A 19683-nucleotide genomic window follows, 5' to 3' on the forward strand; every position below is an offset into this window, starting at 1 on the left:
TTCTGCTGTAACAATGGCTTATAGACACTTAAAAATATAAAAGTAATCTAAGAAATAGATTTTTATTTTGTTTTATTTATTTATTTGACAATGCTCATTAATCAACAGGAAAAAAGAGAGGTGTAAATGAGCCAGAGTTAGCCTAAAAGGCACATTTTCATCTGTTGTCCCCTGGCCAGATGTTAAAAAGGCAACCTAAAATTTAAATAAAATTATATATAATTAATATGCACAGACTAAAAGCAGCACACATCCACCAATCCAACGATATCACAGCACAACATTGTTAACAACAATACATAACAAGTAAGTTAAGAAAGAAAAAAAATGTGACTTGGATGTGAATATGAATATAGGCAGACACATTAGTGAATTTAATAACCAACATTTTATTAATTGAGTCTAATATACATTCAAAATACACTACTCCAGTAGCACACTCATTCTCTGTGTAATTGGAGTCCATTTTAATTCACATGAATGCAAGCTGACTACAGCCTCCACTCTTTTATCTATTAACAGCCACCTTTCAAGCCTGTATGAGTTGAGTGTTTGAGTCACAGAATATAGATTTTGGGTGGAGTATCACTTTAATAAAACACATTTAGTCAATTAGTATCGTTTTACGTAATCTGAACACCAGAGGGCATTGTTTGACTGCTATTGGGTTAGTATCTCAGAGTACTTGAGGACACAGCCTTTCAATGAAACTGTCTTTTTAGATTGTTACAGGTTTCTATGTGGAGATTGTTTATATTTTCCCCTTTTAGTTTTCTGTCCGGAGAAGATTTATATGTATGAGCTTGTACTACACCCTTCACCCCAACACTGAACTGAACAAAAGCAGGGATCAATAATTATTAGTAGGCCTAGTGAGTGCAACATTTAAGGACCATTAGGCTGCCAGAGTGATGTAATCCCTTGAATCTTTTTTTTTAATACTCGCAAAAATGCTGTGATTGAAATTTCGTAGAGGTATGAATAAAAAGGTTGACATGTCAGGAGAGTGCTGTTGACATAGAGCTTGTGTAAAGAATCCTTTTCTGGAGGCTGATTCATTGGTATTCAACTATTTTCTGTCTAGCAAGAAGCTCTACTTTGCAGTGTGTGACCCTTGCAGTTTTCTTTATCCATTTTAACAAAATCATCTTCATCCAGGATTGCACTGCAAAACTGAGACTGTACCATTCTAAATTCATTTCCAGTCTCTCATTCCTTTCTGCAGACAGCATTTTCAGATGTAATCTTGTATGTCTTTTATACAATCTATGTTGCTTTGATTGTGCTACGAAGACCAGTTGAGAAAGAATGCCAACAGCTGTGAAGACATGCTGAAAAATGTGCATGTAATGTCAGAAAATACTATATTGTATTATTATTGCTGTGTTAAAACTGCATATATGTGCTCTGTGCTGCCATCAGAAGAGGTTTTGTTGCAATTAACAGGGGTGCTCAGAGCAGAGCAGAGATCACAATAAATCCAGCATCAGTAGCATCACCTGGTGGCTAAAGTGTATAAAAGCACCCACACATTCATTGTTGGCATGAAGGAGGCAGTGTATCCATATCAATGAGATGGATTCCTTCTTGCAGCTGCAGCCTTGAAACCCTGGGTTGCTTCTGAGAGGGTGTGTGTGTGTGTGTGTATGTGTGTGTGCACACGAACCTTATCTAGTCGCCATATCGGTCCTCCTGTAATAAGCAGAATGAGCAGCTGTGTGGTCTCCCCCTCCTACACACACACACACACACACCCTTCCTGTCACACAGAGCAGAGGTTTGTAGGGTCACTTTGTCCTTGAATGCACTGGATACTCTGAAGGACAGCATTTCAAGATAAAGATAACTAAATTGAGTGTGTGTGTGTGTGTGTGTGTGTGTTGGGGAGGGGAGCGGGGTCTGTCATAGGCTACTTTCAGGGACAAATTTCAGACAAAAGCTTTTTTTGGGGTCAGTGGTCAAGGTTAGGGTTAGGTTAAGGTTAGGTTTAGGCAAGTAATGGTTATGGTCAGGTTTAGGGTAAGTCTCTATGAAATGAATGTACGTCTATGTAATGTCCCCAAAAGTGACCTAGGACAACGTGTGTGTGTGTGTGTGTGTGTGTGTGTGTGTGTGTGTGTGTGTGTGAACTCACATTCGCCATACAAAATCTGCTCAAGCACAGAGGATATAATAAACATCTTTATAAATGATATTTAAAAAAAAACATCCCAAAAATCTATTTTGTACAGAACACACAGATATAAAAAAGGTTACTAATACTTTCATTTACAAACAATAAACATAATTACATTACAAAGATAATTACACATCCTTCTTTCTTTTTAAATAGAGAAACTGAAGGGTAGGGAGGATTTGGAGGCATGGAGAGCTACAGCAGACAGAGTGTATGAGGAGATTATTAATCAGTTGAAGTCCCTGCGGTGTGCTTCTTAATGAATATCATTCAAAATGAATGTGGATTTCTCGATGTGCATATGCTGATATCCCAAATGTCATGCCTTGGTAAACTGTTTCAAAGTTTATTTCATTGTCCTGGGACACCAGATGGATGGCATTTTTTTGTCTAAGACAATGAAAATGAAACAAATTCACTTATTCTGCCTCTTCTTCTACTCTTATTTTCTCCTACTTGTAATCTAAATTGTTATGATGCAGTAAACTCCACCCATCTGGCACTCCACTCAAATTAAAACAAATAGAAATAATTATCTAGGACACAGTAATTTGACCTAGATTTGGTCAAAGTATCTGTAGTTGTTCTGAAGCTATCTTTACTTGGACTGCTACGGTACATACAGAAGTAGCAGTGCACCCGTGGGTCACATGGTTTCAGAAGGATACTGAGCCTTTATGTCCCGTGTTGTTGCGGGTCAGAGGACAGGCCTGAAGAGTCAGTGGTTGATATGCTGGTTGAAGATGTTGTCAACATAAATCAAGATCAAACAAACCATAATAATGATGAGTTGTGACATCCTTTTGAAGAATTAGTAGTCTGATGGTTCATGTCCTCAACATGCACAGGTGAAAATAAGTGCCACCCTTAAACATTGAATTTTTCATACCTGAAGAGGTTATCATGCAAGTTCTGCCAATACCTTTGTAAGATCTACAGTTTTGCTTTATTTCCCTCAAAGATTTAGGACTTCTGTGAGGACAGAAATATTAGTTTAAAAAAAAACCTGTAAAATTTGAATAGACCAAGTCTGTATCTATGAAATTTTGAAAAACAGTCAACACTCTTGTTTCCCATCTAGACTTGACATATTGGCTAAGGAATACAGCGTCACATGGCTGTTCTTCGAAGAGGTCCACGCCGGCTGCTGACAGGAGGAACTCTCTGTTCGGTAAATCTGCGCTCGGGTTTTAAACAGACCAAAGCGAGCTGCCAGAAGAAAGAAATCCCGCCTGAAGGTGCGGGTGAAGAAAGCGTACAGGAAGGGGTTGGAGCATGAGTTGATCGGGTAGAAGAGAACCAGCAGGAGTTTGGCGTCAGAGATGGTGATGAGAGGGAGCTTGAGGGCGGCCGAGGTGGCAAAGAAGGAGATGGGAGCCATGCAGATGAAGTCGGTGAAGACGAGCATGGCCATGCGCTGGGCCACGAGGGTGTCGGTGTGGGCCGGCACTGATGAAGGGTTGTGGACGGTCAGGTAGATGCTGAGGTAACAGCCGCACACACAGAAGAAGGCCAGGATGTTGAGGAGGAGTAGAGACACAACATAGACCTGAGACTCCAGAGACTCCACATCCATGGGCAGGCAGATGCTCACCTACATCCCACAAACAAATACAGACACATAAACAAACACGTATTCAAAAATCACACAATGTGCTTTCAATGTGCTTAATTTCCACACAGCCTGGGCTGAAATCCTCTCAGAGGGTTTGTGGACTACGCAACAAAAACTGAGCTGTAAATAGCTTCATATTCAAATGAACACAGAAACTAAGCCACCAACTAAAGGTCAGCAAATAAAAACATATGGGAATTATTGTTAATATATTGCACCAACACAGCAGCAACAGTGTTGGGGGTCCTGGTGGTCGAGTAGTTTAAGACATATGTAACTACAACCTTCAATTCCAGCTTTTTCTTCTTTGTGTCTTTGTCATCAGACCCACTCTCTCCCCATGTTTGCTGTCTCTCTATAGGCTACTGTCACTCTATCAAATAAAGTAAAAAATGCCTTAAAGTAAAAAATCTTAAAATGCTATAACGCTGTCGCCCCGTTTCTCCAAGCCAAAAAACTCTACTGCTACTATCACAGTACTACAGCAAGATGGACATAGGCTTAGGGGATTTTTGAAAATAACTGCTGGTAAATGTTTTTGAATACAAGCTGAATTTCTACAAATGAAGAAAAGAATGCATTTTATAATTAACATTTCATACAGCTAGATAACATTGTTTAAATATATAGATATAAATATGTAGATTTGTTACTGAAAATGCATATTTAGGTGTTCCTGACAACATATTGTATGTATGAGTCTGATTGGATGTCATCTCAGACATGCAGAACATTACATTTGTTGTTTTGCATCATTTTTGTATATTTTAAAGCATATTGTAAGTCATTTTGTAGAGTATGAGTTCATGCACCATTTTGTATCCCCAATGACATGAACCTGAGCAAATTCTACAAAAGAATATACATATATTAAATTGCTGGGAAACAAACTGGAAAGAGTAAATGAATGAAGAATTGTACAGACTTTATGAAGCACCCACCTTCCTGTAGCTGCTGACCCCGACTGTGGGAAGCAAAGCGGCCAGGGTGGAGAAGATCCAGCCCGCTGTCATGACGATACAGGCGTGTCTCAGACGGAGTTTACGGTCCAGCCGAAGTGCATGTTTGATGGTGTGCCAGCGCTCCAGGGTGATTGCTGTTAATGTGAACACTGACAGCTCACTGGCAAACACCTGCAATTGACACACAAACACACACATTTCTATTAAAAAATGAATATTATCATTGATTTAAGGGCTATCATATGTTACGTATGCAATGAACTCCTTGCGTACACACCGTGAAGAAGCCTGCAGCACTGCAGCCCAGGCCTGTCTGCCAGTCTATGGCGTGGTTGTAGTACTGGCCACGAGTGAGCGTGTCTACAGTCGCTATGACTACCAGGTAAATGCCCATGCAGAGGTCAGCAAATGCCAAGTGGCACATGAGAAAACGAGGAACAGTCAGTTTGGACTTGCTGCCTGGCAACACAACAATAGAAAGAAAAAAAGTACTCAAAAGTAAACGAGCATCAGCAGAAATATGTAGTCAAATGTACTTGGTAATGTGTACTAATCTGTCTTTATGAATAAGATTAGATCTTAATCTCTCTGTTCTATGAAAATCTCCAGTCTTATTTCCTGTTTTCATAACAGAAAAGGAAGTCAGACAATAAGAAAAGAGGAAAAGATGGAAGGAAGAGATGAGTCACGATGAGTCTGTAAAATATTTAAAAAAGTACCCTCCAAACATGTTTTACAACAAATAAAAATACTCTACTTGGAATAATAATTTGTTTCTGATATGGCTTTGCTACATAAAAAGTTAAAATACCTCCGCATCAGCAGTCCTCTCTTCTCAATCTTATTTTTGGTCAGAGATTTTTATCCGACAGCTTGTTTACTTAGTGTGTAGGTGTTTGCTAACATTGACATACAGTACAACGCACACATTTAAAATGTTGGGAAAAAAAAAAAAAGAGAGACATTGCAGTTGTGTTAAATATACTGAATTTAAATTGTGCTTCATCTGTCTTCTCTGTTGCACTCTCTCTTCCTCTGTCAGACCAGGAACTGGCAAATTCGAGCTAATGTAGTAGCAAAGTAGAGAGGTTTTGCCTCTTTTGGGGGATTTGAATGTTAAAGTACTCTTTTTTTTAAGGAAAAACATGTTTTAGAGTAAAATTAAATGAATTTCTATTTGACAGCATATTGTTATTTAACACTGCTGTCCTTGTGAGTGTTTTTTAAGAGATGATTGATATTGTTCTCTTGAGTAGGTGGAGTCCACCTGTATAAAAGGGAGAAGGCTGGGGTGGCTGGAGGCTTCTGGTCATACATTGAGTCCGCAGCTCCTGCCTTGAGCCTAATCTGAGGGGGGCATAGCCAAAGTGTAGTTTAGAGTTGATTTTTTTTTTGTATTCCCCTATTTTTGAGAAAAGCGTTATTTTTGGTTAGTTAGTTATTTTATTTTTTTCATTTTCTTTCTACTTTGACCAGACATTTTTTATGTCCACTGTAAGTATTTGCATTGGACTCCACTGATGTCAAATAAAATTCACTTGGACTTCTGAACTCTGCATACAACTCCTCATTTTTGTGCCTGGCTACTCGGCAAACCCTCACAAACATCTACTCCTTTTCCCTCATTGAAAAAAATCTAGAATGTATGAATAAACAAATATTGTTAATTTCAAAAGTTTAACTTCTGGACACAAGATGTCTCCAACTACCCTAAAAAGTCTATCTTCAGTGTATGTTTAATGGAGGCTTCTAGTTGCCACATTTTCCACATTTGTAAATGTTCCAAATTTGTCACAAATCAACAACCATATGTACACATCTTAAACTCAGATTTAAGGAGAGCACAGAGAAACCTTCCCCTTTTAGCCTTCTAGTGTCAAACTCTGCACATACATCCCTCTGCACAGTGAAACATCTAAGTGAACTAAAAATAAGCAAAACACATTTTTGAGTGGAAGGGAACTTTAACTACAAAATACTGTGAATAGTAGCTACACCTAATTTGTACTTACAGTACTTGACTAAATATATTTAGTTACTTCCGTCTTTGAAAGCAACACCACAACATCTGAGACACACAGGCAAAACAAAAAGACCACATATGTGTTTTATGGATAGCGATGATTTTCTCGTTTAGTACCTAACAAGACAAGGAGTACAGCTGTGTTCCCCATCAGTGCGAGGACAGAGATGACCCAGATGAGGACTCGCAGCGGGACGGGGGACATGATGTCCTCACAGGGGTTAAAGTCATCTGGGGTTGGGCTGCAGGTGATGGAGGTGGAGTTGGAGCAGTGGTCCCTGTAGAAGTGACGTTGCTCACGGGCCTCCGGGTGAAAACACAGGGGATGCCCCCTCGACCTGACACACATGAAGTACACACACGTTAAAAAAAATGCTTGCATTCTTAATATTTTCCACTAAGAAAGTATTCAGTTTTTGACATTTTTCTACTAAATTATGACAATAAAACCAGTTCAGCACTGTCAGTTAATGATAACTGACCATAATGGAGTCATAGAGTCATAGAGTCATAGAGTTATATATATATATATATATATATATATATATATATATATATATATATATATATGTATATAGCAAAATATATAGTATAGTATAAAAAAGTATAGTAAAATCTTGCTGTAATATCTGTGGCTGTATGTGACATCTATTGTACATATATGCCATAATAACCCATTATCCTGCGAGGAATTTGTGATTGAATCTCATGTATTTTGCTTGTCCAATTACTTATAAATATCCTAAAATTAGTAATATGGATTTAGAACAGGTAAATGTAAATTAAGATATGATTCTGACTGTTTAATTTATTATTATAAATTATTACTCAATCTTTTTTCAAATTTTAATTAGAGGATACACCCCTTGAGATGCACCATCTCATTTTTTTGAGGGGGTCCTAAGGCACAAAACATAAAAGTTACAATATTTAAACAAAACAAAATACATTAGTAATAATAATGCTAATAAATTAAACAATACAACAACACAAAACAATCAACAAAGCAAAATCAACATGGACATACACATAAGGGATCTCCCACCATGCCAAACCCCACACGCTACATCTGTTACACTAGACATCTGTACGAAGAATGAACGATAAATAAAATAAATGAATAGATTAAATAATATTATGTCAAAGTACAGAGTCCACTTATAAACTAAAATTAGGGTAAATACAATCAAAAACAGGAAAAAGTAGATTTATGGTAATCAAGTAAAGAAGTCTTGATGTCTTGGAAAGAAGTTATCAATCGGAGTGAGTTAGGCAAATTATTCCAGTCTGATGGTGCTGAAAAGCACGTCTCCCAATTTCTTTAAAGCTTCCAGGCACAGTAAAAAAAAAGGTTGTTGAGTATGTCTGAGTGAATATGATGATCTGAATCTTGATCACTATAATTAGATAACAGGAGCAAACAGCATACTGTCTCTTTGTCTCACAGACAATCCTAAGATGTTATTATTCCCTCACAGGGAAATTAAAAGCTGGGTCTTTGTTCAAGCCTTTGTTCACTCATTCACTATTCCCTACACAATAAACACTCAGCGGAGTGTGGAAAGCAAATACAGTGGAAGCAAATAGTGTGTGATTTTTGTACACAGCTTCTGTGTCACAGCTGCAAGAGAAGTACAGTCAAAGCAGTGAATTTTGGAACAGGAAAAAGTAGTACAGTTGCATAAGGTGTTGGTAAATCATTTCAAAATAACATATATAAAGTGTACAGTGATATACAACAATACGACAACCATACTGACCAGCAAATACTATTTTCACTGGATCTGTTCTCATGTACACCGTTACACTGAGGGGATGCAATTTCATTCCCTTGCGTACTGAGTATTGTATATGGAGAGAATGAGAATAAATTCTACCTTGACCTGAAAATATAAAACTGCCTTTAGGCAGCCAAGACATAAAATCTACGAAAGACATACAAAGCTATAGCAGAAGATTGTCCAAAGTTAAATTTGTCAGTTGTAAGAATAAAAATCACTCTTGCATGGGATTAAGTGTCCAGTAAAATAGTACTGACACCATCATGGTAAAAGACAGTAATGTAGAGCTGCAACGATTAGTCGAGTAATTGATTAGTTGCTATACTAACTAACTAATTAACTAACTAATTAATAAATGAATTGCCAAATATTTTGATAATCGATTAATTGTTTTGTGTATTTTTTTAATAAAAAAATGTCCAAATTCTCTGATTCCAGCTTGTCAAATGTAAATATTTTCTGGTTTCTTTAGTCTGCTATAAGACATTAAACTGAATTTCTTTGGGTTGTGGACTATTGTGGACAAAACAAGACATTTGAAGACATCAACTTAGGCTTTGTGAAGCAGTGATGGACATTTTTCGCCTTTTTCTGACATTTGATCAACCAAATCCATGGACCAAACAACTGCCGGGGCTAAAAAATGAAGCCAATGTATGGGGTGCCAAAAAACTGTAGTTCCTCTAATGGCCACTTGAGGCTGGCTCCAAAAGTGACTCAATTCCCATTCACCCCCATGTTAAAATGCCCAACTTTACAGCAGAAATAAACATGTTTACAGCCTGGTACAAAAAAGGGTTTTAGTCTCTATAGCTAATTTCCCCATTCATGACAACTATATGGGGGGTGAATATGTATATAACTCACTCGTTTAATTTTTATTAAGGCTTAAAGTTATGCATAATCAAGGGTATGGCCGCTTTGAGTGACAGGTGGGTGTTGTCACAGGCAAGTCGCTACCACGGCGACAACGTTGATTATGTAACGTAACCATGGCGTATCCTTAGATTCACAGAGTATAGCCGTAGCCCTCGCTATTTCAGTGTGTGACTCTAAGGAGTCGGATGTTCAGTTTTTCCGGTAAGTACATTTTATTTTAATGGTTTTAAGCCTGTTTTGCACTAGCAATAATTAGCATTAGCATTAGCATTGTCACAGTTAACCATAGACTGTAAATACACCGTGTTAACAAGGCTAGCACCTAGCGTCAGAGTCAGCTCCACCCTCTCCTACCTATATGGTCACTTCTGGCTCCAAAAATACAAGATGGCAACGGTGAAAATGCAAACTCGAGGCTTCAAAACCATGGATGTTAAAAGAGAGCAAAACAGGAGTCAACAAACCAATGAGTGACGTCACTGTGCCTACGTCCATTTTTTTTTTAATAGTCTATGGGACCAAACAATTAATCAATTAATCAAGAAAATAATCGACAGATTAATTGATAATGAAAATAATCGTTAGTTGCAGCCCTACAGTAATGTTAAATGTACTTAAAACAGACTTTATTGCTGTTTTTGACATGCAAGCTTAAAACTGGCCTTTCCAGTGCACAGGTGCCTTTAATCAAGCGCTAATTAAGAGTCTCATTAGAAGTGGAGTGGCTAACAATAAATCAAGTAATCAAGATTAGAAAAAAGTAGGAAAAATATTACACATCATTTCTCAATTCACATATACCCACTCCTTATTTACAGTAAGTTTCTTATTTAGTGGTATTTGCATAACCTGATGTGCCTGATGGTTGATGTCATGATCTCAGGAATCCAGCTGCCTCGCTAGGTAAATATTTACAAGAAATTCTCAATAACATAACCAGAGACTTAAAGAAATTGTTCAACATTATGGAAAAATATGCTATTCACTTTCTTTGCAGAGAATAAGGGTTAGATAAGAAGACTGATACTATTCTCATGTCTCTGTGGTAAATATGAAGTTGGATCAGCAGTCAGTTAGCTTAGCTTAGCTTAGCAGGAAGACTGGAAACATGGGGGTAAACAGTTAGCCTGGCTCCAAACACACACACACACACACACACACACACACACACACACACACACACACACACACACACACACACACACACAAAATCTGTCTACCAGCACCTCTAAAACTCACTAATTAACATAACAATTTGTTTAATTCATACAAGAACATAAGTGTTAAAATGACAAGTTGTGGTTTAACGGGCAATTGGACTACCTCTTGGCCGGAAGCCGTTGCCAGGCAACCAGCAGATTTTCCAGAAAGTTACTGGTCCCTAAAGCCAAGAAATAGTCCAGTATATAACCCTTTGTAAAATAGTGAATGGTCCGCTTTTTGAACAGATTAAACCAACTATATAAAATATGTTAATTAGTGAGTTTTAGAGGTGCTGGTAGGTGTTTTTTTAAACCTCTGAACAGAGCCAGACTGTTCATAGCTTCATATTTACCCAAAGAGGTATGAGAGTGACATTATCTACAGTATCTTCTCATCTCACTCTCGGCAAGAAAGTGAATAAGGTGTTCAGAAACCTTTTGACTGTCAGTGTTTGTGCAGACTACCTGTTCCTGCGTATGTTTTGGAAAGCGCAGCAGTGTGACGGGTAGGTGAGTTTGGCCAGGTGGAGTTTGGTGAAGTGCAGAGGAGGGAGCTCTTTCAGATGGAAGGCAGACTCTGCGATCAGCCACTCGAGTCCACCGAGGATGGAGTCCGGCAGGGAGCTGAGGGCTGTGTGGGAGATGTCCCTGCAAGCACAAACACAAACAAATGGGTATTTAACAGAGGAGTATGAGAAGCTGGCATTTTCATATCAGAATACATGACATTTTCAACAACTGTTATGCTATACGTAATATGCAACCTATGATTGGTTCATAAAACCTGCTATTTATTTCTCTTTGGAGAAACTCTGATTTAAAAAAAGAAATGTGCCAGCTAAATTCCAGGTTTGCTTGGAATGAAACAATGAAATTCAGCTTTCCTGAAGAGAAAATTCACAGAAAGAGCCAGCATGTGATTGCCAAGTGATTGCCTGAATGTGGAGTGCAAAAAAAAAACATCACAGCAATGACAGTCAAAAAAAAACCCCTGTGTTTTTTTCTGATTGCTGCTTCAGTGGTGTCTTTTTATTTGGGGAATAAACAGGTTAAAAAAAACCCCCCAAAAAACCTCTTTCCGGTTAAAATGAATTGACTTCACTTGCTCTCGTTCTATTTTTACCTTAAATCTGGCATATTTAAAAGGTTTTTTTTTGTTTCCCCACATATGCCGCATTGTTTCTTGTTTTCTCCTACATCTTGAATTTAATAAGTGATGATGAGGAGGGTGAATCATGTAGGCATGAGTTACTGTTGGATGTCATGCTTACAGTACCACCAACTCACTGGAGCCCACAAAGGCGTTGGGATTGATGTGAGTAAGCTGTTGGTTCCCTTTTAGGGACCTGAAAGAGAGAGAGAGAGAGAGAAATTAAACATGTGAGATTTATTTTGTTTGTAATTGTGTCTCTGCCTGTGACTCACAATTTGCCCATCTTTGTGCCGCCGAAGGCGTCACTTTCCACCTCCTTGATGCCGTTTCTGTTGAGCCGTCTGTCATGAGAAAGCGAAGCCAAATTACAGTCACGTGGCTCCAACACGGGACATTCCCAACAGTAAACTTATCTGAACTATCAAAGCTAATTTTAGTGTTTGCAGTGATAAAAACTGTACGGATACGCAGGATTTTTTGGGTCAAACACAATATTACACATTATTATTGTGTAAGTCCTTCAAAATTATAAATGTATTGAAAGTAAAGTAAGTATTTTTTATGCAGCAGGAACTGTGCCTGTTGGTGTTTTTATGCATTATATTATAATAGTTAGTGATGTATTAACATTTAAGCTGCTTTTTAAGATGCAATTTGAGCTCATTTTAACTATTTGGTTTGATAGTTTAATCTATAATAATGCATCACAATATAGAAAAATGTATAGTTTATGGGCTGGTAATATAATTTGTATAATATTAATTTGTAAAGCAAGTAAATAGTAACTCCAGCTCTCAGAGAGTAGTGAATGTAGTGCAGTAGAAGTATTAAGTAACATAATATGGAAATATTCAAGGAAGTCCTTCAAAATTCAGCTTAAGCAAATGTATCCATTAGTTTTCCACCGTTTGAATTATTCACATGAGCAAAATGTAGGACAAATATATAGCGCAACATTAAAATACGTCACTCTTTGCCTGATTCAAAACACGATTTTCAGCAGGGATCCTGATCTGCAGCGTAAAAGGGGGATAGATAGAGGAAGCAACAAAGTAGGAGTTTTGCAGAAGATAGAGCTCAGGAAAGAGGGCAGAGAGCATTTCAGGGAACATTCATCACTGCGCCTCTAATGCCCACTCGCAGCTATGTGAGGGTGGTGCGTATGTTCCTAAAAAAGTGATGAATCTCTTACATCTCCCTGATGGTTTGAGTGCAGAGGCCTCTGAAGGCATTGGCGGGGACTCGCTCTATGTGGCTGTTCTCCTCCAGGTCACTAAGCAGCACGCACAACAAAAACACACACGATAAACAACGTATACTGATTCACCAGCAGGAAAACCAGCAGATATATATACAGTTAGTGAGCAAAATATAAGGAATGCATAAATCCACTTCCTTTATGACGCTGATTTGTAGATGTCAGATGGGAGACAGTTAAAAGATGGATTTTTTAAAGGCTTGAGACGATGGACAGATGGTTTGCTTTCCTGATAAGCTCTTCTGTATGGACTACTCAGTGCGTAGGTTTCAGCTTAACTATTTTATGTCTAACGGTGTGATTTCTTCCGGGCATATTTAATTCTGAATGTGTAAAATAGCCTATATGCTCAGTGCATATGGGAATTATGGCACGTGGGTGTGTGAACGTGTGTCTTTAGTTCATTTATATATCGTGTTGAAAGCGTGTCAACCTACAACACAAAGTGGTGGGCCGTAGAGCGGATCTTGGTCAAATCTGGAAAAATTCTCAGGCCGGTGTTGGAGATTGTCCTGTGATGTGCAAATTAACAAACAAATGTTACTACATTCACACCCTGACCTCCAAACAGCAGACACTTAGTTTGCAGTTCAGTCACAGCGAAAAAAAATCAGGACAATGTAGCATCCATTTTATTAACCAAGATAAAAAAAAATTAACACGTGAAGGGAATCCAAGACAATTCAGCCAGAAGCTCACGTGGCAGAGAGATAAATCAGACCATTTAAAGGGGTGCTATGTTCCAAATGAAAATGTCTTTTTTTCTTTCTTTTTGCAAAAATACATGACAATTATCTCTAAAATATTTCAGTCTGTAAAACACACATTCTTTTGCACAACAGGTTTTCAATTTGAAAGCATAAACCTCCAAAAAAAGACCTTGCTTTTTTGAAAAGATTATGGAACATTTTTTAGAAGTTAAAAGGTTTTTCAACACCGACAGACACCAATGAATGTTTTTTTTTTTTTTTTTACATATTTAGTCAGCAGAGATGTTTTGCCCCTTTTTCAACTGCATTTCTGCATTACTCATACACATAATCATGTTAGCTTTTCGTTAGCTTCTTTTTTATTAAACCTTGAATTGTTTCCTTGTAGGTTTTATTGATAATCATCCTTTGTATTAAACCTCTAAGAGGCAATACATTTAATTTTTTAATCAAGACAGGGTTTTGGGTACATTGTGGACATTTCATTGTGTAAAATCAGAAATATTTTAGATGTAATTCAAAATGCACTAATGTGCCCTAGTTTAAAAGTTTAATCATTTACATATTTTCACCATAAATTGCTCTGTTTATGTGTCCCAGTTCTCATAAATTGGGACAAACTTAACAGTAATAGTTATGATAATGTCCATGAGGGATACTGTCCTTTATAAACTGTTTGTTTGGAAAAGTATAAACAATCCAATTTAAGATCACTGTTTGTACCAAATGGGTTTCATAGAGTTAAATAGTGGATAACTTATTTTGTGGGAAACTTGTCACACTTCATCCTTGGGATGAAATGTGACACTTGATATCTCTTCCAGAGGATCCAAGCTAATTAAAAAATGATGCCTCCGGCCGTGTGGGGGCCCGTCAGAAGTAGGCCTGTCACCCATGACCCATTTTGGACTCACAATTAGTTTGAACCACACACATTGAATAAGTACATATTGCCGTACTCACAGATACTGTAGTTTTACAATGTTCATGAATGCATCTGGATGGATGTGTCTCAGGTGTTGTGACAGTGATATGGTTCTGAAAGAAAGACATTGTCACATAGTCGCTAATATAAACCACTGGTCTCAAAATTATAGGGTTTCTGCCAGTTATACTTACATATGACTGAGTTCAGGAAGATCAGAGAAAGCAAAAGCTCCGATACTCTCCAGTGGTTCGTTCTTTGAAATGTGGCTAAGAGAAACACAGATATATAAATATAAATCCAGCTGTTACATCTTCAATCACACTCTTTGACGTATTTTGACTCCACTGCCCTGCCTACAACTGTTTGGGTGATCAGTTTTCTCAGAGTTTGTGGCTCTTCTTGTTCCATGACGAAGACTAAACACTAGAAGCACGTTGGATAAAATACGTCATGCACAAAGCCTTTCAGAAAGTGTTACACTCACATTTCAGTCAGCTGAGGGAGGCCGGCAAAGGCAAAAGCTCCAATACTCTCCAGTGCACCATTACCTGAGATGTCACTAAGAGAAACACAAATATATAAATAGAAAAATATGTAATGCACTAAAAAAATCCAGCTGTTACGTCTACAATCACACTTATTCTTTGACATATTTTGAATCCGCCGGCCTGCCTACAACTGTTTGGGTGATCAGTTTTCCTCTTGTTCCATAACGAAGACTAAACACTAGGAGCACGTTGGGTAAAATACATCACGTGCAAAAGCTCTCAGAAAGTTGCATACTCACATATGAATGAGCCGAGGGAGGCCAGCGAAGGCAAAAGCAGAGATATTCTTCAGGATGTTGTTCTCCGAAATGGTGCTAAGGTTGCGAGGAAGTGGAGAAAGAAAAGGATGAGGATGCAGGTTTTAGTGGAAAAGAGGAAAAATAACGTGAACAACTGGTGGTATAGATGATTTTTTTTTTACTTCATTAATGCTTAAGTCACACACAAGACAGGAGGACAGGGGATGTTACACTTATTGTTACACTTTTGAAAAGATCACCATACTAGTAACAAAATGAAGAGATGCAAGAAGGCTAAAAACGTATATATGGAGAATATAATGGACCTGCACAGTTAGATCCAATGTAAATATTTATAGTGTTGCCAAGCGTTCTCAATAGTTCTGATTGTTAATGTCCTCTTTATATCCTAAGTCTGATTAGAGATTTTAATTTCCTGATTGCTAAAGTTTGGCTGTATTAATAGTTGTATTTGACCCAACTATGCAAAGGTTTAATTTCTCTATAACTTTACACAATTAAAGATAACAATATATGGAAACACTGTGATATAAAAGATAAAATTAAACACAAATATAAATATAGAGGTACAGGTGATGATAAAGCCCAGTGAAAGAGAAAAACATCCAAAGATGTATAAACAAAATTAAATAGAAAAATACATAAAATAAAATAAAGGGGAGATATGATACTGTATGCCTTGTTAAAGGGCAAAAACAATTTTGCATGCCATCATATTTCTGTCTCAATTTTGAGCACAGAAAAAGATAAATTATTATCACGCAAAGAATAATCTGAGCAAACAGATATCTCCCCTGTGTTCAATAAACAAATATGTGTGTTTGCTGTTATCCACATAATATTAACACCACTCAAATTCTGTATTTTGTGCTTTCTTGTTCTCCATTAGTTTCATAATTTAAAGTCATGTAGAAATACTTTGAATGTAGTTTGAGTCTAATTTTAATACTGAAGCTTTTTGTGCTGTAAATAAAACATAAACATAAAACTGTGCTGCAACAAAGGTACTTTTTTTTTCTCTCTCTCCTTTGTTTTGATGATTCATATCTCCAGTGTTTTGACCTCCTCAGTTCATTATGTTACACATCAAAGAATAAACATGACACAGACACACACAAGAACACACACTCACAGTATCCTGAGGTGCTGCAGGCTGGTGAAGGCGCGCTGGGGAATCACACTGATCTGCGTATTCTTAACATCCCTGTTGATGCAAAAACAGCCACTCAGAAATGTAATCACAAGAACAAACCTTAAAGAATAATTATCACAACAATTATCAGACTGTTGAATTGTGGGTGTCGCGGACGTTGGTGGGATCATTTTCATATTTGCATCTTCGTATAATGAAGGAGGTCAATGAGGCCATGACCAGTTACACACTCATGTTGGGGATTTTCTTTTAGCGTACAGAATATCTATAAAAGATCCCAAGCTTATTTTGCATCTGGTTGTTGTAGATCACATCTGAAACGGCCATCCATTGCTGCTTACTTGTAAATATCCCCACTGTTCCTGAGCCTTGACCTTTGAGCAGAACAGAACAGATGAGAACACACACATCGCCACCTGGGAGTTCACAGTACATCTCTTGGGAAATGTCGCTACTTCTGCCACAAAGCATGTCCTCGGCCGTATTTGTTTCTATGCTTTTGCGACTACCGTTATGTATACGTGCACTCCGCTCTTGTGTAGGTGTATGTTTGTGCAAAACCTTCATGCAGTCCTAATCTTTACACAGACCCTCACCCCCCTCCCTTCCCTTTCTGGCCTTGAGATTCCTTCTAAATGTTTCAAAGGCCAAAACAACAGGTCAGTGTTTACTCCGAGTGACGATCACCCTTTTCTGCTTCGTCCAGTTCTGTGTCACTGTGTCAAAACATCTTGCAGTACCTTCAATTAACACCTTTGGAGGTTAAAGTGACACCATGGAACTTTTGAAAGCAGGGAAAACACAATCTTTCTTCTACAAATTAAAAGATGAACTCATAAGTAATAAAACACACCTTTGCTCGATTCAGTACACTAAAGGGTTTTTCTGCTACCGCCTTTCTTGGTCTGTTATGACCATTAGCTTACGGTGGCTAATGTTAGCTTATGATTGTTTTTGTCTACTGGTGCTCCTGTTATACTAAGTTTTAGCATTCACCCCGAAATTGCTGCTTGCAAAGGTTACAGTCAATCAACACTGCTAAAAGTTTGGGTTTGAACCATGGATGTATTATAAGATTGGGTGGATTGAACCATTGAAACCATTAAGTCTGAACACTTAACTCGTACTTATTCTCTGGCCATCAGTAGAAGTCTGTGGTTGTACTGTGAATCGCTGAGGACGAACAGATGTGCCTCCTCGAATAAATGAATATTTAATAAAACCAGCATTGGCAAGTTTGGTGCAAAATTCATCCAAGGATTAGAAAGAAAAGTCTAAATGATTATGCATGGTCATGAGATGGGATTTTGATTTGTATACCTTCTTAATCTCTATTGGGGTAAGATGGTTAATAGCAAATACTACTGTATGTATGTATTCTATGTAATAATGATCCATGTCGCTTGCTGTAGATGAGTAGAGATGTCAGTTTACTCTTCATAAGAAGTACTATCCATCCTGTGGAAACAAACTGGAGGTGTGAAATCTGAAAGATGTGGGAGTATACCATGCATGGAGGGTCTAAAAGATGTTATTGAGTCACATAATGGGAAATGTAGGATCCAGTGTTTTTGGAGCTTGACCCAAACTAGAGACTAGAAAACAGAAAATCTTGGCCTCTGCTGCTTCCAATTTGTCCCCCATCTTAAAGAAACGTCCCATTACTTTATGGAAGTACAATACTGAATTTCTGAAAATTACAAAAATGAATATGAAAATATAAAATACAACCACAAATACACGTTTTCAGAAAGCAGCTTGAAAAAGAAAGAAACCAGGAGACAGCCTGTCGTATCTACAGCAGGTAGCACGCCAAATTACATTACAGGAATAGATAAATGGTTTTAAAATAGAGTAGAAGAACAGGACAAAACATGTTGTTGCTTATATATTGAGAATACTACAGTATATACCTACTATGTGTATTTAACCCTCATCCTACCAACATATTTAACATAATAAACTACAACAAGAATAAACTACTGTAAGAAACAACCATCATAGCAAAATGTTAACTTATTTCTTCTCAAAACATTATTAGTTATGTAATTAAAAAAGAAAAACAGATTATTATTATTTAGAGTTAGAATTAACTCTTTCCCAGTACAGCCTTAGGAAGACTAGGATTTAGGCTTGTTGACAGAGCACAGGAGGAAATCTGTGTCTGCTGCATCTGTGTCTGTCTCCTCCAAAATGACTGACAGAGTGCCCACGATTCTGATTCTGATTCTATATAAGGCTCCATAAAGCTTATATCCTTTACGTTTTTGTACAGTTGCCAACTAGAAAAGGGATGAAGTCAGAGCTAAACCGCATTATCGCTGCCTGTTATACCACAGAAGAACTTTTCAAAGAATTTCTCTGAGACATTGTGCAGCAGCAGGATGTAAACTTCTACGATGACTGAAGCAACTTTACATTTGTCTCCCATCATTGCTGCATATATTTGTGTGCATCCACTGTGTATGTGTGTGTGTGTGTGTGTACTCACAGGCACTGGGTGTTTGTGGAGATGTTGGTGGGAATCTCTGTAACTCCAGGTCTGAGCTGGTAGCAGGGCAGGGTTCCTTTGGCCAACTCCATACCAACTCCAGGTTTGATATCCATCTTGCAGTCAGGCGCCGAGGCTGATGCCGTCCTAATCAACACAATCGTCAGCATTATCAGAATCATCAACAGCATCATTGCAGTCTGTCTCTTAGTCCAGGTTGTTATCTTTTGGTTTCTTTGGGTTTTTCTCGGCTCTTCTCTCTCTGTCTCCCACGTGGTTTTTTACATCTACACCGGCCTTCCACCAGAGCCTGCACTCCACATTTGATATGATTGTTTTTGTCCGTTTGTCCGTCACTCCACTCAGAGTTCACTGCCAGGTCGAACAGACAAGAAGTGTAAGGCGCTTGCTGTTGTCTGCCCAGCAGCTGTGAATACCGGGGGGGTGTGTGAAAAGCTTTATGGGTTTATGAGGATGTAGGAGGTCTCTGCTGGGTAGTGTGTATGTGTCTGTGTGTGTGTGTGCGTGTGTGTGTGTGTGTGAA

The 19683-nt window shown here is 38.0% G+C and overlaps 1 protein-coding gene across 3 annotated transcripts; it reads right to left on the reverse strand.

Moving 5' to 3' along the window:
- Nucleotides 1–2219: 2219 nt before the first annotated feature.
- On the reverse strand, nucleotides 2220–19660 carry fshr (follicle stimulating hormone receptor). 3 transcript variants are annotated; one of them, XM_042396714.1, is made up of 15 exons: nucleotides 19140–19658; nucleotides 16628–16699; nucleotides 15475–15549; nucleotides 15172–15246; nucleotides 14879–14953; nucleotides 14723–14797; nucleotides 13487–13561; nucleotides 12984–13064; nucleotides 12064–12132; nucleotides 11910–11984; nucleotides 11104–11286; nucleotides 6894–7114; nucleotides 5031–5212; nucleotides 4733–4924; nucleotides 2220–3770 (listed from the first exon to the last, which is right to left on the reverse strand). In XM_042396714.1, exons 1-15 carry the CDS (start codon nucleotides 19331–19333, stop codon nucleotides 3234–3236), a joined length of 2181 nt encoding a protein of 726 aa, XP_042252648.1. In that variant the 5' UTR covers nucleotides 19334–19658; the 3' UTR covers nucleotides 2220–3233. The 3 variants fall into 3 exon arrangements, with proteins under 3 accessions (XP_042252648.1, XP_042252649.1, XP_042252650.1); XM_042396715.1 differs by lacking the exon at nucleotides 15172–15246 and having other exon boundaries at nucleotides 19140–19660; XM_042396716.1 differs by lacking the exon at nucleotides 12984–13064 and having other exon boundaries at nucleotides 19140–19660.
- Nucleotides 19661–19683: the final 23 nt, after the last annotated feature.

The sequence above is a fragment of the Thunnus maccoyii genome, chromosome 20 (genome assembly GCF_910596095.1).
Source record: "Thunnus maccoyii chromosome 20, fThuMac1.1, whole genome shotgun sequence".
NCBI classification, from domain to species: Eukaryota; Metazoa; Chordata; class Actinopteri; order Scombriformes; family Scombridae; genus Thunnus; species Thunnus maccoyii.